Source organism: Rhopalosiphum maidis, chromosome 1 (genome assembly GCF_003676215.2).
Source record: "Rhopalosiphum maidis isolate BTI-1 chromosome 1, ASM367621v3, whole genome shotgun sequence".
NCBI classification, from domain to species: domain Eukaryota; kingdom Metazoa; phylum Arthropoda; class Insecta; order Hemiptera; family Aphididae; genus Rhopalosiphum; species Rhopalosiphum maidis.
Genome location: NC_040877.1, coordinates 26,363,257 through 26,388,284, shown reverse-complemented (window position 1 = coordinate 26,388,284; position 25,028 = coordinate 26,363,257). Strand labels below are relative to the sequence as shown.

Below are 25,028 nucleotides of genomic sequence, written 5' to 3'. Positions count from 1 at the left end.
AATGACATTATAATATATATTATCATTAATATGTTGCTCTACGCCATAGGCGGAGATCCTGTGAAATATTGAGGGAGGCTCAAATATTTGATGCCAAACAGATCCGCGGGGGCGTTGCCCCCACACCCTCAACAAACTAATTTTTACATTAAATCACTCATAAAAATTGTTCTCGTTATACTATTATCATTTTTAACTTAATTTTATTATTCTATTACATTTTTTGATAAAAGTATTTAAAATGGCTTCATTACTTAAAGCTTTAGTCTTATCTTTTTCAATATATTATATTGAAAATTCATTAAAAAGTTTTTTTTTATGTATAGATGTTCTTAGCCATGTTTTTATTCTTCTCATAGCAGAAAAACTTCTTTCACATGTAGCAGAACAAGCAAGTTGTATCATTTTATAAAGATTAGGAAATACTTGAGGTGAAATAATCTTTTTAATATCTTCAATATTACCAATAATAATGTCTTAATTGTTCGGTATGTTACCGTAAATAATAAATTGGTAAATAATATGTATGACGTATGTAATGTACTAGGTACATTTATATAATTGTGGATATAAGAATATAAAATAATGATAAAAATTCTACAAACTGTACAAAATTACGGTATTGTTTGTTTAATATTTTTAAGGGGGCTTTAAATTTAAATTATTTATTTTGGGGGGCTAAGCCCCCGTAAGCCCCCCTTGATCTCCGCCTATGCTCTACGCATACGTGTAATCAAATCGTCTGTACAATGCACCGAACAATACAAATAATGATGAGATACACATAATGTATAATTAATAACGCTCGGATATAAATGCCCTAAGCACTTAATAATACCGAAAAATGCATTTATGAACTAAAAACTTTAAAAAATGTCCCAAAAATAACAGAAAATGTGTTATTTATTAAATAAATTCAAATTATTATGTAAAAAAATATATATGTAGTATAAAAAATGAGTAAAAATTAAATTACATTTGCATTACACCGAACAATAAAAGTTTCTTGAATGTTTTGAAACTTAAATGAAAAATCGGATTACCTGATGTTAAGTTCAAAACGAAAATAATTTATACTACGTAGTACTATGTGATAAGTACTTTTAAGTTATATTTCAATGAAGTCAATGTTTTTAGTCTTAATATTAGAAATAGATCAAAAATGTCCTTAAAAAAATAAAAATGCATTAAAAATTCGAAAATGCGCCGAAAAAAATGTACAAGAAGTACTTGAAATACATTTGTAGCTTGGAAAGAATCGAGTAAGATATTCCAAAGAAAAGATGAAAACGCATTGAAATTCAAATTATTACCTATTATATTTATATTTATTTGATAATTTTAGCTTTAAACACAGGCGTTATTAGCTATAGTAACTAACAATACGATATCAATTATTTTTTTAATCATTCATTACAAGCGCCACCTGTTGACGGTTAAAAAAAATAATTTTATGTCTTTTTAAGAGAGTAAGGCATTTGAGTAAGGCAAACTTATGTAACATATTGGCATTTGGCAGTATAGTGGAAAAAGACACATTAGTGCCCCCGGCAGTCTTGGAAAAAAGATTAAATAATTTAACAAATGTATACGTAATGACCGTATATAATGTACGCGTTATAATTACGATAGTTAATGGAACACCGATAAAACAATTTGGTATATTCATAATTATTCCACCATTAAATTCACACGTACGTCACGTAGTAAAATTAAACAAAATTATACACATTTCAAAACGTCTAATAAAAAAAAAGTGTCGTTTTGAAGATTGAATAAAAATCCTACTCTCATGGGCACACTTCGCCATAATAATATTGCTACGCCTCTGTGTCCCTGCAATGACGTTCTTTCGTAAAAATGTAAAATTATATATGTACCAAACATACTCAAAATCAATTACAAACGTGCTTGGCGAAATATATGTGGTCATCGGTTATGACGACTCTTCGAAGAGCGATGGAGACCGCGACCCGGCCGGCTACGGTTCGCCGTCCTGATAATAAGCTCTCCACTCGCCACTGGCGTGTCCTGCAGTAGTTGGCCACGTCTGTCATCCGCGGTATAGCAAGCAGCCGGAGTCGCGCGCCGTCGTCGGACGTGTACGTATTGGTACCGCGGGCGCCGGATCGTCGCCCGCATCAGTACCGCTGTATAGCTGTTCGTTGTCGTCAACGTCCACCATCGTTGCGCACGCGAGCCGAAACGGCCGGGCGCCCGTCAAGCCATACCCCAATCACACTATCATAGTGAGATCGATCGCGAGACCCGTCCTATCCCCGCCCCTGCGGGTTACTAATTTACGACCGCTCGACAATTAATCGTTACGTAACAATGCGACCGACGGCTTGATGGACGCGAAACGTCATAACGTCATAGATAACGGTATAACCAAAGCTAGATTGTACTGCAGTGCGCGTACAAATGGTAGAAAAGTCGGCGGGCGGCGATGGAACAACCGGCGAGGAAGCGGGACAGCGACGATAAGAACATTAAAAATAACGTACTAAAGCGTTTAACGTCGAGCGGGTTGCCGTATAAAGCGGTGGACGCACGTCAGAGTAAAAACGTCCAGGTGTACGGCGTTTACGCGTCGTATCACGGGCGGAACGCGTAAAAATAATACGACGACCGATAGCGCAGCCGATCCAAATCTGAAATCGCAAATGGTATTTTGCGATCGTCCAAAAATACGATGTCGGTGTCGGGACGTCTCGACGAGATATCGTAACAGACAACAAAAAGAAAAAAACAAATATCGTGTGGTATATACTCATGTGGGAATACTAGAACACACTACAAAATCATGTCTTTGAATGCAGTGACAACGTCTAGTTACGGTGGCACGGCGGTACTGTAAACGAGATCCATATGGTATACACTTATATATTCTGACTGTGACTGTGGTAATTACAATTTGATATGCGTGTTTTTCACTCTGTATCTTCGGTAGCCGGCAAGTGCCGAGATCGATCTTACATCTGACATCGACAACAAATGCTAATACAAGACAACATAGAAAATATACAAATATTGGCCTTTTTAAAACAATAGCAATTAAAAAATGCGACTCGAGAGCTCAGAAAACATATTTTATTTTGAATAATGTAATAATCGAATAATGTAATAATGTGGCTCAATTATAACAACATTATTTAAACTAAAATTCAAAACAAAATATATTAATATCAACAAAATAAATTAGTCTTTAGAAAAAGGAAAAGTAAGATTAAAAAAAAAGCACATTCGAAGGACAAGGATAACACAATAAGTTAAAATATATTTTTAGGGGGCTAAGCCCCCTTAATTTTGCCAATGCGTCCTGTGTCCGGGTCATTTTGACATAGTAGTAGGCAAATTGAGTAGTGGAGTAGTGGACAAACATTTTGCGGAGTAACCCCGTAACACTACACTCCGCGCAACTAAACTTTAAATACGTATAACTCATAAACTACTCGCCCTAAATTCGATTTTTATGTATCAAAATACTCAAGAAATTATTCTGCTTTGGAGTGTGAAATTAAAAATCTATGTTGTCATTCAAAAAAGTAAAAAACTTGAAAAATTATAAAGATAAAAAATATTTAAAAATATAACTTTTTAATAAAAACGTTGTTTTTTTAACAATTTTAAACTATGTAAAAAAATATTTTCAAAAACATTAATACTTTTTGAAGTAATGAGTATTGTTTGATAAAAGAATCACCCTGTATACCACGTGTTCACGTATATTATATAATCCTTTTTTATACTGCTGGTGATCTATATAATATATATAGGTACAATCGCAAAATACAGAAAGTTTTAATTCGTTCGCACTTATTAAAGGAAAGTTAGATTCAAATTTGATTTATTGAATTATTTAAAATTGTTTAATTTTTATAAAATATACCTAATATTATAATTTTATTTTTATTTTTTTACTTTGTTAATATCTAATAAGTTGTTAAGAGGATGTCAGTGTACTGTTTGTTTTCTCTCTCGGCTCATGTGCAACATAGACAAAACGCATATTTACAGATGCAAAATCGTTTTTTTTGTTTTTGAGTATACCTAATCTTAGAGTAAAATTACTCATTACAAAACCGAAAGAAAATAATATTTTTGAGGGTATGACATATCGTTTTGTCTAAATATTGTCTCAAACAAATTTAAACATCATAGGTAATTTAAAACTTACATTTTTTTTTTAAAAAGTCGAATATAAAATATAAAACCGATTTATCATTCTCTCAAAAATATTTTCCTCTATAATTTTTGTAATAATTGGTGTAACTCTTAGACTTCTCAAATCATAATAATTTTAGGTGAAACGTGAAAGTATCTATGTTGCAGGTGGGGTGTGAGTGAGAAAATAATTTAAGCATAAAAATAGGGTGAGCATGTTTAAAAAATTACCTTATACATAATTTATACTTATATGATACATGTTGTGATGCGATGAACTCTATAAGACATACGTTATATACAAAATATATAAATGTATATTTCATATACAAAATACAAAATCCTTCTATTTTTAGATAATAAATAAATAATTTAATTTCTAAATACACAGATGTTAATATTAGCATTATTGAATAATAATGCTCCTATAGGGTCCTGTGGTGTAAACATTTTTCGATCTGATGAGTGATTAGAAATATAATAAATTGTAACCATAATAATATTGGTTAATTTTTTTGAATTGATATTTCATAATTAACGAGGTATAAGGAGTAATACAAAATACCTCTATACCTCAAAATGTATTTAAATAATTTATACTCATTGTTAGATACCTACTAAAACCATTATTCCTATATTGTTTCAAGATTTTTAAAGTAAATTTATATGTATAGGTAACGGAGTGTTGCATATGTTTACTTTTACTATTGTCAGGTACCTCTTTCCCATTGGGCACGTGCCCAGGGCTCCCTAGCTCCTGCCAGATCACTAACTGATAATCGATATTTATTACTGATAAATAAACTTATTTCGAGAAAAATCAAAAGATAATCGCTATTAGTTATAATAATAATAAAAGAAAAAGAATTAATAGTACACTCTGTCCAAGTCGTAGAGGCCCATTATACAACTGCCCAGGGCCTCAAAAAGGTTAAAGATGGCCTTGACTATTGCGCCCTCTTAATCCAACGTAAATAATTATGTTGCTAAATGCTAATAACCGCAATGTATAGAAATCCGCGCTCTACTTATACATATATGTGGTAAAAATGTAAAATGTATATAATGGACCCATCATAGGCGCAATTTTAGTTTTAAATTTGGGAGGGCTATTACAATTTGCATATATGTACTGAGTGTATGCTCCCTGAGATATATAAAGGAGAAAAGGGGTATATACAAACCATTTTGGGAGGCTTATCCCCCTCAAATTGCGCTTGTGAGACCCATAAACAGAGATATACATATTATAATATATATATATACATATTACATTGTGGTGACCACCTATATCAAAATACTGTGGTGACATATTGACATCGTGTCACGAACTAAACGAAACTCATTAATTTGTGTCGGCATGCGCTCGGAATATTGTACATACATATCAATCAGGCGCTTGCCTCACTGGCCGGTAATTTGATTGTGATTGCTGCTGACTTGTGAAAACTTTTCGCCGCTGTTATAATGTAGTGTCTATCACTGTAATATTTGATACTGTAGGTGGAGCGGACGTGTATATTAACAGTTCCTATTCTTCAGAACACAGATTCGGAATAGTAGTTTTATGAACCTACCTCTATGTTACATAACAGTTAAATGTACACTGTAGAAAAATCATTGAGTCCATGTAATGTTGAGAGGACGTCATATCCGCATGAGTTATCCCCGTAACTCAGTCTTACGAAGTTATTAGTTAAACATAACAAATTTACGTTCAGCAGAATCAGTTTTACGCTGTTAAGAGTCAATTTACCAATTATCAACTTAAAGGTAATAATACTATAACTAGAACATCTCATAGGCTTTTAGTGATATCTTAATTTTTAAGTTATAGGTATGTAAAATATTAAAACTTTAAACTGCTGGTAATTCTCTTAAAAATTAAAATATCGATAAAAACCTATGAGATGCCCTACACAATATTATATACTTGAAGTATAAAAGGTAAATTTATTTTAATATTAAAGCTAACATCATAAAATTGAATTTTCTGAATGCAAATTTGCTGTCTTGCGCTTGTAAGACAAAGACAACACATGCGGGTATGAGGTCCTCAAGAAACTTTTATATTAAGTCTAGCCAGTCTTAGACAGCTGAATTAACCTAGTTATCTAACTTAAGTAAGATAATTTTAGTATTTTGTAAATATATGTATATGTATAGATATATACTTATTGAATTGTTTTTATTACTAAAATAAATTAGAGGGGGGAGGGGGGCTAAATGAAAAAAATCATTTAACACTTAAAAAGCCTAGACATTAAGTTTTAAAATATTTTAAGTAGGCCTTCGTGTTAACTGAATGTATTATCATACCAAAAACACTTAGTTTTAACTCCACATAAAAAAGTTTGTGGTAGTGAAATTGAATTTAATAAGTAAAAATAACATCATTAAAAGACATAACATATGGAAATAAGTAAAATTGTGTAGTTAAAACATAGACAAGTATACTTAGTCAATATATTGAATATAAAATATTAATTCATTTACAAAATTTACTATGGTGGTTACTTACTTGTGTTTATTTAAATAATCAAATATACTTAGACACGTCCTACCAAGAACGTAAACAATGTGTTGATGAAGAATTATAACTTTACAATTGATCTTATTTGTCATTATAAATATTTGTAATATTACAAAATTGTTGATGTGACATCCTATGTTTTATTTAAATATCAGTCATTATAATCATAATTGTGTATATAACAGATACCTATTGTCTTAAATTGTATCACAACTTACTATATTCTTTTAGTTAACAAGAAATATTGTTATGAAATAGGATCAGGTATAATATTATTAAAATAAAAAATAAAAAAAAGCTTTTGTAAAACATTTAATGTATTTAAACCATTTTTCTCAATAGCTTGTTAATGGTATCTTCACGGTTTCCAAAATCTCCACCTTCAACGTAGTGATTGGTCTTCTTACGCCAGCCTCCAGTTGGGGTGTTTAACTAGAAAAATAATAAAATTCAGTCAGTACTCAGTATACAATTTAAGAATATTTACTACTTTATGTAAACACATAAATTAAACTTAATTTTTCATAATACGTATTATCTATATGAAAAAGGTATTTATTATTTAAACAATAAAAATATTGAAAAACACAACATATCACTTCATCATTTGCTATATGACGACTTGGAAGGGGCAACAGCTAAAATGATGTCACACCATGGATGCGTCAATTACGATTAACAACAAGTAATTGAAAATCTACACTTACTTTGAAAGGCCAAAGGAAGTTCATCGCATACTTGAACCGACGATCAGCTCTATAAATACAATGAACTAAATCTTCAGTACAGATGATACCATATTTTCCCAATTTCTTTTCAATCATTTCATTGTTAGTGATTGGAATGCGTTGGCCCTTAATTTTGGCAAATCCTCTTTTGTAGACCAATTCTCTTACACTCTTCAAGTTAGGGTATCCCCAAGTTACATATGGTTCACAAATTCTCAACATATTTAATGTTGCCTAAAAATAATAATAATAAAGTTAAGAAATAATACATAGTATTTACATTTAATTATATCATTACTTTGTTTAATTTGATGAAAATTCCATTGTTGATTTGGCGTAATCTGAACAGTTGCAATACTTTCTTCACTTTAGGAGCTACTTGATTCACACTAAAATATTTATAAAAAATGTATTAGAAATGTTATACAATCCAACAGATTTTAAATGCAAACATACCCACGAATACGCATAATGAATGCTAATTTTGGCTCGGGAGGAATATAAAAGTCACCAGCTTTCTTAGCATTTCTTGCTAAACGGATTTCATCTCTTTCCTTCATTCTAAATTCCTTAACATAAGCTTCGGCGCGTTTAAAATACTTCTTAGTTTTCTTTACGCGTTCTTTACGTTCCTAATGAAAAAAAAAAATAATAACATTAGAAATGTCAATCTATACAACTAAATAAAATAGGCATTGAAAAAATATTTTACATAACAATTAACTTAAAAATACAAAAAACAAGTGTACATAATTGAATCTCAGATGTAATATAAAATTAATATTTGTTATTGAAATAAAACATTTACACTTTCTTTAGTGTACCTAATCAACGTAAGAATAAAATTGTATTAATACACAAGTTCTAAATAATATATTACTACCCATACTTAATCTTTCTCAGGAATGTATAATATAAACAAATTATTTTGATTAAAGAAAACCAAAGAGTGTTTCAGTGTATAAAAAGAAGTTTAGATATGTCCAACAAAGTATAATAAACAAGTTTAGTTATCTAAATGATATAATTAGAAAGAGGTTTGTCATTTAAGTACAAATTTGATTAATTTAAGAAAGAGTATATTTATTACATTCAAGACAGAAATATTGTTTATGAGATTTAACAGATTCTGATCAAAATAATAGTTTGTAAGCAATCATGATAAAAAAATCCATTTTAAGTAAAACTAAGTATATCATTTGAGTATTTTCATCACAAATTAAATCGGTGCAATTCAAATTGTATAATATTAAAATAAATAAACGTAAGCATAATAAGTTAAAATAATAAAAGACAAATATTTTATGATAGAGTAAATATTATTATACCCTCAGTGGATAACATTTTAAGATTTAGAAGCAATGATGATTCTGACAATTTAAATGTTGGAATTAGTTTAATGTTATTGCTACATACCTCAATAGCTTTCTTCAATGACTTAAGTTTGAACGCTGTACGAGCCTTACGTCTTTTGAGTACAGACTCCGGCACCGCCGGAAGCCTTTTTGGAGCACTGTAAACATAATATTAACGTCAAAATTAATATTTCTTATTGACATAATAAAGACGAAATTATCGTTTGCATTGGTCTTCGGTGTCCAATAATTGACAAATTTTAAATGTTTAAATAACACTTTTTCAGAATTCATAAACGAATTATGAATACGGCTTAACGTAAAGTGGATTAATATGGATGAAAAATATTACTCACTTGTCATCAACCATTTTTGCAGAACGGGATCCAAACTATCGACACAACAAGTAGACTGTAAATACTAGTGCACTAAAAAGAACGATCCTGTGTAGAAAAGTTGTGTTGAAAATTGAAATTCAACATTTGAGGTTAGTGTTATACCGATGATCACGGGTACAGTGTGACCGTTTTAATCACGGATAACAAATGCACTGTAATGTTATCAATGATATCGTTGATTTTAGAAATGATAACAAACAATGACAGATAGGTATAAAAATAACAAAAATATTTACTGTTTTTTGATTCTGAATGGCGTGATGAATGTATTGATTTTACAATGTTGTGTTTTTTTTTTGTGTCTGTCATCACGTTTTGGAGTAGTAATAATGCTTCGATTTTTGACTTCAGCCCCTCTTTGAAAAGGAAAATTCATCTAGTTGGTACTTTGGGGGGGGGAGGGTCAAAAGTTTTCAGTAGTTTTCAAAAGCATCGAGAAAAACCCTGAAAAAATGACGAAAAAACGGGAATTTTTAGCTATCCAAAATTTGGCTATCCAAAAAAAAATCTTTAAAATTTAATACAAGGTTTATTATAAGTTGTACTTATCGTAATAAAAAAAATCAAAAATCGTTAGTCACAATTTTTGTTTATAAGCATTTAAAGTTCAAATAATTACAAAATATATCAAAATCGCGAAAATTTGCAAGGAATTTGTTGAAAATTCATAAAGTTTTTGTGATTTATACTTTAGTTTCAAAAATCCAATACAAGGTTATCCATAAGTTTTCCTTCAAGTAACTGTAAAAAAATATTCCTACGTCAATATAGAAAACAATTTATGAGCGTATGAAATTTAATTTTTTACCAAATCGCGTAAAATAACGATATATTACAATTTAAATATAGGTAATAATATAATATATCCAACTAATTATTATTAACTGACAAATCATCTCCGTTCAGAATTGTTTTTCCTATACAATGATAACAGTCGTTACATTCAAATTTAACACATCCATCATAGTGAACTACTCTCTATCTCTACTATTTTTTTAAATGTTTTAAACACGAACTGTGGCTATGGATTAGCCATGGACATAATCGAATGATTCAAATCATTAGTAATCGAGACATCACTCGAAATTATCATTCGAAAGTATGGATATTGAATACTTGAATAATAATATAATATTATCCTCGATCTAAGGTCTGTGCTATAAACATTCAACATGTTTTGGTACTTTCCTGTTATACGAGACTACCGGCTATTTTCGCGACTACCTCCGTTATATAAGACTATCGTGGTTATTTTGTGAAACACCACTATCCTGTTATCTAAGACTACCAAAATTTGCACATTTTCCTATTATCACAGACTACCTTAGTTTTATTTAATATTCATATTTGTATAATGCATCTGCATAATTAATTCATTAATATTTTTTTAATCAGTAGGTATTGTTGAGATGGCTATATTCGAATTATATATATAAAAAAAGGATTTAAATACCCAGTAATCATTTGTAATGTATTACACAACACACGCTACTTATGTGGTGTACGGTCAATAAAAACAATTAAATAATAATTATAATAAATACAAAAATAATAGTGGTAAAAAATGGCTAATTCACAAATAAAATAATAAATAATGATGGCCACATTTCATCAAAATCCCAAAAACTTTCAAATTATCAAACTATTTTGTAGTTAGAAATTCATAAAAAATTTTTATTTGAATATTGTATACTTGTATCTCAGTTTTGAAAAATTAATAAAGATTCCTCATAAGTAGTTTCTACTGAAACCATAACATTTTAAAATTTATATAAAAGCAATTAAATTTATAATAAATTCAAATTTAAACAAAATAACTTATTTAAACAAATAATGATGTTAGTTATCTTATTATAACTTAAAAACATTATTTTTGGAAACTTAAGACATAAATGAAAATTATATTATAAATTTTTATGAATTTTATTATATGCATCAACATTTTTAATTTAATTTAAGGCATTATTATAAATTAAAGGTATAGTAAAAAGTTTTATTATATAATCAATAGTATTTTGTTGAGCTGTATTAACTTAGATATTGAAAGCTATTAAAAAAAAAATCTAACACCTAGTAATATTTATTCTATTATAGTTTTTACGGTAGTTACAGAAAGTTGTAAAAATGAAAATTTAGTTTATTAGATTTGGGCATTTCAGGTAAATCAATTTTTTATTTATGGTTAAATGTAAATTTATTTTGGTTAATTATGTTTAATTAGGGTGTTAAAAAAACCTTGTTTCATATCAATTAACATGAGATTTTCTATATGAATATGATATAGTAATTTTAATTGATTTTTAAGCAAATATAATAAAAAAAAAACATACACTTACGATTAATCAGTTATTTTTCTACTGATATGCCACTCATTTTTTTAATAATAATTTGGGTTTCAGGTTAATGAAAATATTAATTCTGGTTTTTGATTAAATTTGGGTGTTTATTTTTCAATCAGACGTTGTATAATACAGGTTTAGGTTTTGCAATTAATTTGGGTTAATTTGATTTTTGGATGCAAAGCCCTGCTACAAACTATATGAATTGTTTAGTCTTCGACTATACCCCTTTATATAATATAACTCACTATAAGTAATTATATAATGTTATAATATCTTGAAACTTAGAATTAAGTTACTTCCTAATACTGCTTATAAGCTACAACTTCAATTACCTACTATAATATTTATCATGTTTATTAATAGGTAGCAATGTTCATTTATAATAATAAAGGTTTTGATAAATAATAATAGCAGAAATATATTTTTTATGAATCTAAGAAAAAATAACTATTAATTTTACTTAATAAACTTATGTATGGAGAAAGGGCTAAGCCACTAGAATACTCAACAAAAAATTGTCGAAAAAGACTTAGTTTGTTAGTAATTAAAGATGTTTATGTACTTTATAAATAAAAGAAAAACTGTCATTTTGCAATAAAAGTATATTTTTTAGAAGTCCATAAATTATAATCTTGAAATAAATAATACTATAAAATTAATGTTTGGCAAGGGTATATATGTAAGAATTCAGAAATTCAAGTAATGGAAAACAATGTGTTAGAAATTAAAATTTATCCAAACAATTTAGATGGCAGGAATGTATTTTTTAGAATATAATTATATTACATTTTAAATAATAATATGCATATTATTTCATATAATAAATTGATATATCATTACTTGTTATTATATTAATATTTCTATTTTATTATGCTGTCACAAATTTTCGAACAAATTAACTTTCTAACACTTTATTTACACATTTTATACATGAGTATACTACCTTTATAGTTTACTGTAACAATGTAATAAACTGATTCAATTACTTAAACAATAATATGAAATAATTATTTACAAAATGTTTCTATATAAAACTGATACTATAATATAATTTATTAGATATATCTTATTGTATGCGTTGGATCAACAATTTTAATAACCTCCATATTTTTCCTGCAAATAAAATACATATTAATTCGCATAATAAAATGTATATGTTGTTATATATATTCATGCAATTAAATTTGAATGTTTATTACTTTACCTGAAATGATGACATCATGCCATTAGCCAAAGATGATAATTTACCAGCTACTTTTGTTACACCTTGTTTAACGCTTTCTTTAACATCATCTAAATCTGGTGGTTGGTATGTAGAATTGACACCTGTCATTTCTTCTCTGCCAAATAGTTCAGCAGATGAAATACTATCACTTCCTTCGAAACGTGAAAGATTTGATTTCTCACCCTAAAATTGAAATATAAATTATAGTTAAAAAATATGGTAAAAATATTGCAGTAATTTTGTTTTAATGAATACTCGATAGATAGAGGTACATATAGTTTCATATACATAACAATATTTTCTCATACTGCATGAATTTACTATAATATAACACCATGAATTATATTATAATATTAAATTGATAAATTTGAAGTACATTACTAAATACTTCATGGTATTTGTTAATTGTTTTTATGTATTTATATTAAATAACATAAAATAATATCCAAAAAAATATTTTAATAAATTATATCTTATTAAAATAATTTAATTATATTACGTGAAATATAAGGACAGTGGAATCCTTTTTTAAACATTTTACCATAGGCGAGGAAATAACATTCCAAAAACTTTTATTGGTAATTTAAAATCAAATAAAATACTTCTATTGCTTTTGTAACATTTATTATTTTTTATTACAATAGAAAATTAACAACACAATCAAATACCTATTAATTGTAATTAATAGTACCAAATTGTACTTCAATTACTTTGATAAAATTACTAGTACCAAACTGAAGCAATTCAAAAATTTTCCCTTCAGTCTTACATGTTATATAAACTTAACTTACTTGTGTTTGACTATCACCAAAATATTGAGTAGATGATATTGATTTAGCTCCACCAAATTTTTTAAAAGCTTCATTATTTTCTGCGGGTTTTGAGACTAAATTTGTTGATCTATTATTTCTACCTTGTCTTCTATTAGAGTTTTCATAAAAAGAGTCCCAATTATCATTTTCAGCTTCTTTGTTTATTTTTTTTGCTGGTTTTATATTATCCCAATCATTTTTTATGACATCAATAGTGGAAGGCGTATATGATAATTTTAAACTTTTAATAGAATCATCAAAGTCCAAAAAATCATCACTGGTAATTTGACGGTTTCTGTTCAAACAAATAAAATGAAAAAAAAAAAAAATTAATTCTAACCAATCTATTTGGCAAGAACTTTTTTGTAAATTTAAAACCAATTTTGTGCTCTTTTTACCAAAGGTATATATTACAAAAAAAGTAAATAGAATTGGTATAAAGTTATCATTTTTTTACGAAAATTATGAACAATAAAAATGAATAACAATTTACCTGCAACTAAAGCTTTAAATAATAAATTATAAAATATCGATTAATATAATATGGAATGTTAAATATTTAAGATTCTGAATAAAAGTACAAATTACTTTTTTTTTAACACATTATTATTATTATTATTACAACAAAAATATACAAATCTTACTTGTTCATCATTTTTAAAATCATTTCAGGAGTTTTGTCTTCATCAAAACAATCATAAAATTGATCTTCATTATGGTCTAATGTAATTTGTTTTTTTACTTCTTTATCTAGTGTCATCATATCATTTAACGCTGAATGACTAACAATACTATAAATAAAAAAATAACAGATAACATTTACAAAATTCTTATTTACTTACAGTCAAAACATCAAACATACTTTTTTGAAGTAAATCCCATACCAAGTCTTTCTAATTGAGCAGCTTTTTTAGGATCAACTTGTTTTAATTTTTCTTCTTCTTTACTCTTCTTTAAACTCAAATCATGATAAGCTAACCTCATTGATGACATCTATGTTAATCATTAACCCATTTTTTAAACTGTAAGTTTGGTTATCATAAAAATTAAATATATATATATTTAGTTTTATATACCTGAGTTTCTTGGTCTTCATTAGATTTTTCTATATTTTTTTTTTCTGGTTCGCTAAATTTCATTTTATCAGCTAATTCTGCTTCTTTTTCTATATCAGTAAAATTAGCATGTACTTTCTGAGCACCCATACCTAATCTTTTTCCTCCCAACTGAAATCAAATATATTAATTTTATTTTACCATAAAATTGTTCGATAATAGTCCATTTTTAAAATGTATATATTAAAAAATTGTAACACAGTGTATAAGACTTTAAGAGGATATAATAGTTTCTAACATTTAAATAGCATTTGAATTATTGGTGCTTTGTGATACATGCTGAATAATAAACAGTATTACACACATTTTGTTTAAATTTTCTAACTCTTAATTTTTTTTTAAATAGAATATTTTTATTTAATTTATGTACTTTTTATCATACATTAGTTATGTAACTTAGAAAATTTTTTACTTGAGTCTGTTAGCAGCATTTTTTTAAGAAACAAACTTTAGAATATTACAAAACACTTGATTATTAAGTAAATAATAAATCATTTACTTTACTTATTTGGTATAGTAAGTCACAGGAGTTCCGACATAACCATTAGTATCTCAGCAATTAATAAGAAAGGTCCAATTTAATAGTATAAATTTAATTTTTTTTATTCAATTTAGTTTTTTAATTTTTCAAAATTATTATTTAATAATTATTATCATGTTTAAAAAAAAAAAGTGATTTAATTAAGATTGATTGGAATGTAAAATTTTTTTTAGTAGATTCATTAGAAAATTTATTTATCTTTAAATATGGGATCCTGACATATTCTATTTAGTACTCACTATTCACTACTCAATCATAAAATTGTAAATGTGTTTTCCACCATTGTTGAACAAATTTGGTTTTCTATTGCTTTATTTTGTTTATGAGTAATATTCTATAAAGGAACACATTTGTTTACTCCAGCCTCCACGCACCAATAACATACAGATAATTTTTGAAATATAACTACACTTCTAAAAATTTTAATAGTATAGTCAACATTTATTTTACTCTTTGATCTACCTCACTTATTTTATTTATTAACATTAAATGGAAGGTGAAATTAAATTTTTAATAAAATTGAAAAAATCAATAAAATAACTCAACGTTACATTATCTAATATCTATACAATTTGGTCTATTTTTATTCAATTTTAATATTTTTTTTTTATTTTATCTTGAAAATTTAAAAAAACTAAATTGCATATAAAATTTGTTTTGAAAAAAATTGATGATACGAGAATTCTTAGATATACTGTTTACTTACACCAGATCTTTTACTATGTGCTTGACGACCACCTAATAAAGTTTTATGATCTATTGATTTTTGTGCTGCATCATTTAAGATTTTAGTACCTCCTTCAAGTGTTGTATCACCATTGTCCTAAAATTAATATATTTTTTAAAACTTATCAATATAAATTATTATCATAAATTATAAATGCACATACTTGTTTAAAGGGCATAAAATTGTTACTTAAAAAGTTGTCATTACTTGAATTAACATTAGTAGTATGTTGTTCAAAAAAATCTATTGGTTTCACTTCAATTGTTTCGTGCGATTGGTCCAAAAATAACTAAACAAAACATTAACATTAATGATAAGGCCCTTGCAAACATGTTATGTATATGCTATTCTTTTCATGAATATGGATACTGCTTAATTTGTCTTTTTAGTAAAATAACTCATACCAGATATTTAGTATACAAATATTATATTGAAATGCATTTATAATTTAAGCAAATCAAAATATGTAATACCAATTTATTAAGGTAAAGTAGCTATATTCCAGACAAAAATTTAGAATATTTGAAAATTTAAAATAAGTATAAAGAATTTACCATATAACAATATAACATTACAGTGTAATAATTATAATATTATTGTACAAATATCAAACTAAAGTTTAAACTTTAATAGCTAATTTACTATTAGATATTAATAATATTTCTTCATAAAAAATAAACATATAACAATACATTAATACAACTTCTTTAAGGATATAAAATACCTGTGTTCCATAGGTTTTCATTGCTTGTTTAGCACTTTGTAAGAGTTTATCTCTATATAATTGAGCAGCTCTAGAATTATATTTCTGTTGTGCATCTTTAGACATGCAATTATGTTGCCTGAAGAAAACTGTCTATAATATCACACACACACACACACATATATAGAAGCTATAAGTATATGTGGAAGCTTGTTAACCTTGATAACTAGAATCTCTGTGAGTCGAATTTTGTGTAACTCAAATTTGTTTTCCCCCAGACCGATTCAAGTTATCGAGGTTCCACTGTAATATTAAAATCAATTGAGAAATAAAAATAAAAATAATTATTACAGCATTTGAATTTCCGCCCAATTGCATTTGTCGCATTTGCAACCATGTCCAATTTGTGTCTAGCTGAGTAGACCTTACAAAAGTCAAATGAACTCCTAAGCTTCTATGTACCGCAGAACAATCCAAACAAATAAACACACCGTATGTTATACTTGACCATGTTGGATTTTTTGAATTACAGTCAAAACATGTCTGAAACAGTTATTAATATTAATTTTTTATTAAAATAAACCATCTGCAACAATGAATGGGTTATATTGACAATATTAGATTACATGCATAGATAATAGAAGTATAATGATGCATAAAACATAATAATAAAATTACTTAAATATTAGATGATAAATCAGTGAGGGTTATATCTTATTGAGTAAATTAGAGGTGATTAAGAATTTGATTGAATGATAAAGTGAGTAATTCCGATAGCTTAACATTTTTTTCTGTTCTTGGCGTAATTATGATACCCAGTAAAAATATGTTTGATTCCGACATGGATCCCACAAACAATACATATTTTTATGTCCTCTCCAGGCATTGAAGAATTAAGCATGACTAATATGGCCAATCCTTAGTATAGAAATTATGATATTTTCTGGACAATTCAAGAAGGAAAGGCCAGTAATAAATATTTTGTTTGATTTTGTGCAATATAGTGGATTAAGACAGCCACTATTGGAGCCATTTAAGAATACATTAATTATTAATCAAGGTTAAAATATCTTTGTTGAAAAAATTATAAGAAGGATGATTGTGTGAATGAAATTATATTTTTGACTGTTTCATCAATACATTTGTTCCCATTAGAGTGGCTGAGATTCAAAATAATTTGATCTTGAAATTTGTATAAATTATTATTTACTCTAAAAGTTAAAGAACAATAACAATAAATTTATACTTAATATTAGAATATTGATTGTACTCAATTAATTTAAAGATATTTGAATTTATTAAGTATTCTCATTCAATACTATAAATCTACTGGTACACATTAGATTATTACTAATAGATACAAATAAATGTTGAATATTTTACTTTTAATCTACATAAAAACAGTAACCATAAGCATCTATGAAACTATTCAATTACTGAAATTAAACTAATAGAATCAAACAAATTTTTCTAGTGAAAATCACATAATTTCATATAACATCTTCATTACATAAAATGTAAATTTTGATATTATTTTATTTAAATTTATATACATATATATATATATATATATATATATTACATACAGTAATCAATCACCAGATTTTATTGTAATATCAGTCAATTTTTAATGTATTGCACACACTTTATTATATACTCATATTATAATTGTACACATTAAAGTGCCTAAACTTTATTAGGTAGTAAAGTAATAAAATATTTATTTTCCACCTTCAATATTATTATATATAGTTTTATTTATTTTCTAGTAATATTAAAATATTTACTTTATTGACTGGCAATGCTCTAAGACGTTGAAATACAATTTCTATGTCTTCACTGTTAACTTTTGCTTCCGACATGTTGATATTTAAAAATGGTAACTATAACAATGTTGTATAATGTTGTATTATTATAATTTATACTACATGCAAATAACAATTTAATAATTAATGATCTTCTGTTACCTGTAATTATGTTAATGAATATAAATGGTAACAATGTAAGAAAATTTTAAAACAAAAATACACTTTATAAAAGACGCAATAAATAATTATTTGCTATATTGTATTATATTAATAAAATGTTAAACCTTGAGAAATTGAAAAGTTGTAAAATGTTATGACACTAATTATTAACTAATAAATAATATTAACTATTAAGCAGAGAAACCTAAGAAAGTGAGAAATTATAATTTGTGTTGATAAGATGAAATTGAATCTTAAATACATTCAGTATGACCGGAGATGACGTTTACCATGATGATGTCATCAATTAACAGAGTATCTTAAATTTTTATTGAAAATTTGGTACGATTGATCATTATCAAATGTTGTTATCAAACACATGTCACAACATCATAATCACAAAATAAAAATTTAAATTAATAAAATTAATTTAAAATTTAAATAGTAAAAGTGGTAAAATAATTAAATAGGTAGTATGAGTATTGATTAAAAATTGCTATAGCTAAAAAATAATTAAAGTTTTCATATTGACATTGTGTAATACCAGAATAAAGACTTCGTAAATGATATATGTAAAAAGAAATTAAATATTATATTTTATTTTAATTTCTATCATGTGCTCTATAAAAATACATAAATGAGTAAGTATTGATATTTTTGTATTATTAAGTTTAATAATTAGTATAATGCTATATGTTTCAACAATTTTTGAAAACTGTGGTCTCAAAATATACAGATTAACTAGTAATATAATTTCTTAAGTATAAAAATACATTTTGCAATCACAAATGTGAATAAACATGTTTGTAAATTGTAACACCTAACCACTTTAAATATTGATTTGTATTAATAAAATCAGTTATATTTTAAATTTACCTTTTGCCATTCCGGTCAGAAATATCAAGATGTAACCTACAGTAAAATGTTGAATATATATTGTAATTTTTTTTTTTTTTAACAGGTAAAATGACATTATTTAAACTATTTGGTACAAATTTAAAAATAACTACCAAAATTATTCACACAACAACAAGATATAAAATCAAAAATTATAATGCTATTTATACTAAATTGTATGAATTAAATCCTTTAAAATTAGTATTTCCACTTCAGCAATTTCAAAGAAAATACTGTTTTCGTTCCTTTAAAGGAGATGAAACTGACAGTGATTCTGAAGATATTGAACAAAAACGAGATATTAAAAATGTTATATTACAAGATAATAATGATATACTGGCAATAAAAATAAGTGAATGTAAATCTTTACAAGACATTTTTGATTTGTTGCAAAACAACAATGATCAATTAAATTGGAAAAATATCTCTATGGCTATAGCCATGGTTAGAGAACTTCAAATAATATATTACAGAGTATGCATGTTTGAAAAAAACTTAAATTCTTATATCACTTCTGAGGATAGTTTTGAAAACATTTTAACAAATAATGATTTTTTGAATTTAATGAATTTGATGGAAAAACATTATGAGTTCATGAACATCCAATGTTTATCTTACAGTTTATTGTGTTTACATAAAATAGGAGTTGATATTAATTGTACAGTAAGTACAAAACTATCGCATAGACTGCAAAAAATATTAATGACTATTCCTGTTGAAGAAATAGAATCTTGCATACTATCCAGATTTACAGTAACACTTGTGAGTCATAGAGACCTTGTGGGTCTGCATATTCTAAAAGACATTTGGCCAAAAATTTTAAAAAAATTAAGTAATATATATATGTATATATATTTACTAACTTTAAAAAATGTTTTTTAATTTTACTTATTACTTTTATTTTTTGTTGTCGTAGATTTATGTGACACTTACGAAGATATTAAACATATTTCTATATGTTTGTACAATTTGCCATGGTTTTTAAATAAATCTATCATGGATGATTTTGTTACAATAATTGAACGCAATTTGTTGAACAAACCTCAAAATGATGAAAAAATTAAATGTATAGTGAAAGTGCTGAGACTGATAAATAGTCCTTACTGGATTAATCAAAATATTAATCTTACTAGATCTTTGTTGCTCAATTTACGAGGTGTTATTAAACACATAGCACTTTATGATATGATACAACTACAAATGGTATGGAATACATTTTGATCAGACATTCCATCTAAAATTGATTTTTAGTTATTTTTGAAATTATTAATTGTTTAAGATTATCGTGAAACAATCAGAACCATATCAATTATTTGAGGAAATACACAACGAAACATCTAAATGGCTATCTAAAACAGATATTGATACTGATATCACTTTACTTCGATTATTATCTTGTATAGTACCATCTTCATCTGCATCTCAACGAAAACATATAGAATCTTTGCTAAGAAAACAATTTTTGTTAAACAATAGTTTTTCTCAATTATGTATTGGACCTCTGTTCAATATTATTAGAAATCTTAAAACATCTGATTTACAAATTTGCAATGCGTATTGGTCAAGTGTATTGGATTGGCTAATATCTGGGAAACCTTCAATCCGTGAACATCATAAGCTATTACGAATATGTAACAGGTTAATATATTTAATATACAACTTTAGTGGCATAAATAGATTGAAATGAGTAAAGGAATTAATTATATTTATATTATTATTATTGTTTTTGTATTTTATTAGTTTAGAAAACTTGATAATTATTTTTTTTATATAAATATAGGTACATGAACTTTCATAACAATATGTCTGGAACATACAGATACTATAAATTTGAAAATCAAATGATCAATTGGTTAAATGATGAATTAGATTATGGAATATCAGCAATAATTCCATCCAAATTTAGTAAAATATTTTCATTTTTTATAAGTTATCCTAATAAAAATATTGGGTATGAAATGCCTGAAGTAATGGTTAAAAAAGTATTAGATACTATTGGTCAATATAATATTTATGATTGTTACATTATTAGTAGAGGTCTAAATACAGCATTTATAAACCGAAAGAGTAAAACATCTTTGCCAATGTTCTTAGATCAATATGTAAGTAGTATTTATTTATTTTATTTTGATTTGTAGTATTAATTAAATACCTCTTTTGTACCAATTGCATTCAATATATTTTCTTTATTAATTTTCCTGTTTGGAATCAAAAGTTATATAATTAATTAATATACTAAAATACTAAAATAATTAATAGCTTATAGGTGCAATATGTAATGCACTATTTTATAATGTATCATTCAAGATTAATTTAATTTTTTTTTACCTACTTTCAGGTACATAATATTTAACTTATGTGGTTTTTCATATGTTGTTGGTGACTATTGGATATTGTCAATATTTGAAGCAAAGGTAATAAATGTTTATATTTATTCCCTTTCTTCCCAAATGCTTTAGATTTCAGAATTTTTCTTACATAAATATACTTGGCTTCAATTATTTCTGAACTCTAAAAAATAGTATTCTAAAAATTGTTTTTCTAAAAAATAAGACTTAAACTAATAATTGTTCCTAAAAAATATAATGAGGTATAACTAAATAGTAAATACTAAATCAATAAGTTATTAAATTTAATGATTAATATTCCAATCCACAGTTATAATATAATTAATTATAACCAAGAATTGTAAGAAATCAGTAAAATTACAAAAAATGCAATTATTAATTAGTACATTAACCTATAATTTATTGAGGGCAATTGGTACATTATTTGTTATATTTTAAGGCAGTTCAGATAGTTCATTTATATCTTTAGGTTAATTAATATATGTATTCTGTGAGTTCAATTTTAAAGGTAACTGGACATATTTCAAAAGCATGACTTTGAGTATGATTTAGAGTTGTTTACTGCTTACAGGACATATAATACTTCTGTTTTTGATAAATTCTAATTTTTAACAAATTTTATCTGCGCATGTGCACTAAAATAAAAATTTCTTAAATAGGAACTACTATTATTGATACTAGATTTGGATTGATTTATGTTTTTTAGCAACTTTGATCTTTACAGTTTTTTGATAACTTCAAAATTGATATTTTTAGGACAGCTGAAAGTTTTAAATTAGGTAAATTGTAATTATCGCATTTTTCAACGCTCTATCTTAATCATACATTTGTAGGTATAATTTATCGATAAATTCCAATCATATTTTTTTATAAATTTGATGTAATAATAAATACACCTTGTAGTTTTAATCAAAATAAATTATTATAATAATACCTATAATTACAAATTACCAAATTTTAAACTTTCAACTGTCAATTTTTAAGATATCAAAAAACTGTAAAGATCAAAGTTGCTCAGAAAAAAATAAATCAGTCCAAATCCAGTAGGAACAATAGTGGTTCCTATTTAAGAAATTTTTATTTTAGTGCGCATGTGCAGATAAAATTTGTTAAAAATTAGAATTTATCAAAAACAGATATATTTATATGTGCTGTTCACAAAAAAAACTTCGAATCAAAGTTATGAGTTTGAAATATTTCCTGTTACCTTTAAAATTGAACACTGATATACAAACATAATTATACTGCAATATCTTTAGAATACTGAATTGAATACATTATTTTTTTTAAACATAATTACTTATATTTTATATAAACAGCTCAGATGTTAATTACTATAATACCTATATATTTATACTTAATAAAATTTAATAATTTTAAAACTATTATTAAGGTGAGACTTTGTACTGCACTTAACAAAAGATGTTTAGAAATAATTAATCAAGAACCCAATTTAAGTATAAGTCAACTAAATTCCTTATATCGTGGATATAATCATCGATATAATGTTAAAGAACCGAGACTTTTTTATAAAATACTTGAAGGGTAAATAAAGTATTTTTTTAAATAACATTATATTTATAAAGTGTTTAATAACAAAATATTTTACAGGTATAAAAACTATACATCTGAAGATTTTTCATCTAGGAGTATAAGAGAACTTACTTACAATTTAGTTACATCTGATTGGTATGATGCTGAGCTCTTAGACAAATGCTTGGAATATTTCATAAAAAATCACGAATATTTATTAGCTGAAAATGTAGAAAAAATATTAACACTATTTTTTTTATACGGAATTAATAGTGAAAAATTTATAGAATTTCTACCTCATGCAACTGAAATCATTAATAGGTAGCAACACTACGTTTATATTTAGGACCTAATTTACACTTGATTTAATAATTTATTTTTATTTTTAGGGATAAATTTAAAATGTCTGGTTTAAATTTCATGAGAGCTTCACTTGCTTTATGTTATTTTTATAGTCTATCTACATCCATTAAAGATTATTTATTTAGTGTTGAATTTTTAGAAAAATTAGATGATGAATTAAATAACTGTTATGCTAAGGTTAACTTTATTATAAATATTTATTATATTAAATAACTAAATCATCACTTTCATTGAATCGTATATTTTTTAGGCTACATATCCATTAAAAATAAGACAATTATTAATGATATTAAATAGAGCTGTTTGTATTGATTATCCAGAATTTGATGTACCGTGGTTTCATACTAAATATTGTGAAGAAATCCAATCATTAGGTACAAAAAAGTATATTACAATATCAATATACAAATAATAATTTATTTAACTATATATTTTTTAGTTCCTAAACACACTGGTTCATTTTATTTGGACGTGGAAAAAAAAATAAACCAATTAATTAAAAATAAAGGTTATCTGAAATCAAACTCATTTTCTCCATATGGATACAAATTAGATTTTGAATTAATTCTAAATGACTCAAAACAATTAAACAGTGCAAGCAAAAACGAGAAGTAAGATTATATTTTTTATATATTCAGACTATTACACTTAATACTTTTTCTACTAGGTTGACTTTACTTCTTCTAAATGAAAAAGATTTGAGAAAGACTGATAATGAAATGAAAGGCCTTTCTAAATTGAAGCAAAGACATTTGGAAATACTTGGCTATAGAGTGATATGGATTAAAAAATCTGTATGGAATTCTATGTTTATGACTGAACCAGAAGCTAAATTATCTTATTTAAAGAGTTTAATTTGGGAAAAACCTTAACAATTTAATTTCAAAGATTATTTTATTTATTTGAGTATTTATCCATTATTGATACTTAATAAAATGTATTCCTATCCCAATACATTTAATGAAATATAGAATTATACACTTAGTTATAAATTTATTTTTAACTACAATTTATAATTAGTAGAATACAGAAAGCTGGTCTAAGTCAATAATTAAAAATTAACATCTTTTGTTTAAAGTGTTGTTGTAATTTTTTTATCAATATAATACATATTTGAAGAATATTAATTTTATTCATGCCTACTATTAATACTATTTTTAAGTTCTTATATAACTTATGTTCCATCATAATTATGTAGTTTTTATAGGAAACTCATACATTTGTCACCAATCTGTTTTTACCGAAAGTGGACATTTGACTGAAGAAAATATATA

At 26.0% G+C, this 25,028-nt stretch overlaps 2 protein-coding genes across 2 annotated transcripts; one reads left to right on the top strand and one right to left on the bottom strand.

The window, feature by feature from the left end:
* Window positions 1-6,988: 6,988 nt before the first annotated feature.
* On the bottom strand, window positions 6,989-18,746 carry LOC113560528 (ADP-ribosylation factor GTPase-activating protein 2-like). Its single transcript, XM_026966459.1, has 17 exons — window positions 18,614-18,746; window positions 18,434-18,529; window positions 16,998-17,189; window positions 16,668-16,799; window positions 16,107-16,232; window positions 15,923-16,039; window positions 14,637-14,786; window positions 14,423-14,553; window positions 14,205-14,351; window positions 13,540-13,855; window positions 12,728-12,931; window positions 9,140-9,174; window positions 8,845-8,941; window positions 7,885-8,060; window positions 7,727-7,817; window positions 7,408-7,662; window positions 6,989-7,132 (listed from the first exon to the last, which is right to left on the bottom strand). The coding sequence occupies exons 2-17, from the start codon at window positions 18,506-18,508 to the stop codon at window positions 7,022-7,024; spliced, it is 2,355 nt and encodes a 784-aa protein (XP_026822260.1). The 5' UTR covers window positions 18,509-18,529; window positions 18,614-18,746; the 3' UTR covers window positions 6,989-7,021.
* Window positions 18,747-19,207: 461 nt separating this feature from the next.
* On the top strand, window positions 19,208-24,740 carry LOC113561331 (FAST kinase domain-containing protein 1, mitochondrial). The gene is made up of 11 exons (XM_026967675.1): window positions 19,208-19,254; window positions 19,575-20,342; window positions 20,427-20,713; window positions 20,790-21,148; window positions 21,291-21,612; window positions 23,252-23,403; window positions 23,470-23,712; window positions 23,781-23,931; window positions 24,005-24,128; window positions 24,194-24,365; window positions 24,422-24,740. Exons 1-11 carry the CDS (start codon window positions 19,251-19,253, stop codon window positions 24,624-24,626), a joined length of 2,787 nt encoding a protein of 928 aa, XP_026823476.1. The 5' UTR covers window positions 19,208-19,250; the 3' UTR covers window positions 24,627-24,740.
* The last annotated feature ends 288 nt before the right edge of the window (window positions 24,741-25,028 follow it).

Excerpts from the sequence above, each read along its gene's own strand:
- LOC113560528 (XM_026966459.1), bottom strand. The coding sequence starts at position 18,508 with ATGTCGGAAGCAAAAGTTAACAGTGAAGACATAGAAATTGTATTTCAA. Across the intron at positions 14,352-14,422 it reads ATGGGATTTACTTCAAAAAA|TATTGTTAGTCATTCAGCGT; the intron begins GTATGTTTGATG and ends TTTTATTTATAG. Across the intron at positions 13,856-14,204 it reads ATTTTAAAAATGATGAACAA|AAACCGTCAAATTACCAGTG; the intron begins GTAAGATTTGTA and ends TTGTTTGAACAG.
- LOC113561331 (XM_026967675.1), top strand. Across the intron at positions 23,713-23,780 it reads GCAACTGAAATCATTAATAG|GGATAAATTTAAAATGTCTG; the intron begins GTAGCAACACTA and ends TTTTATTTTTAG. Across the intron at positions 23,932-24,004 it reads TAAATAACTGTTATGCTAAG|GCTACATATCCATTAAAAAT; the intron begins GTTAACTTTATT and ends TATATTTTTTAG.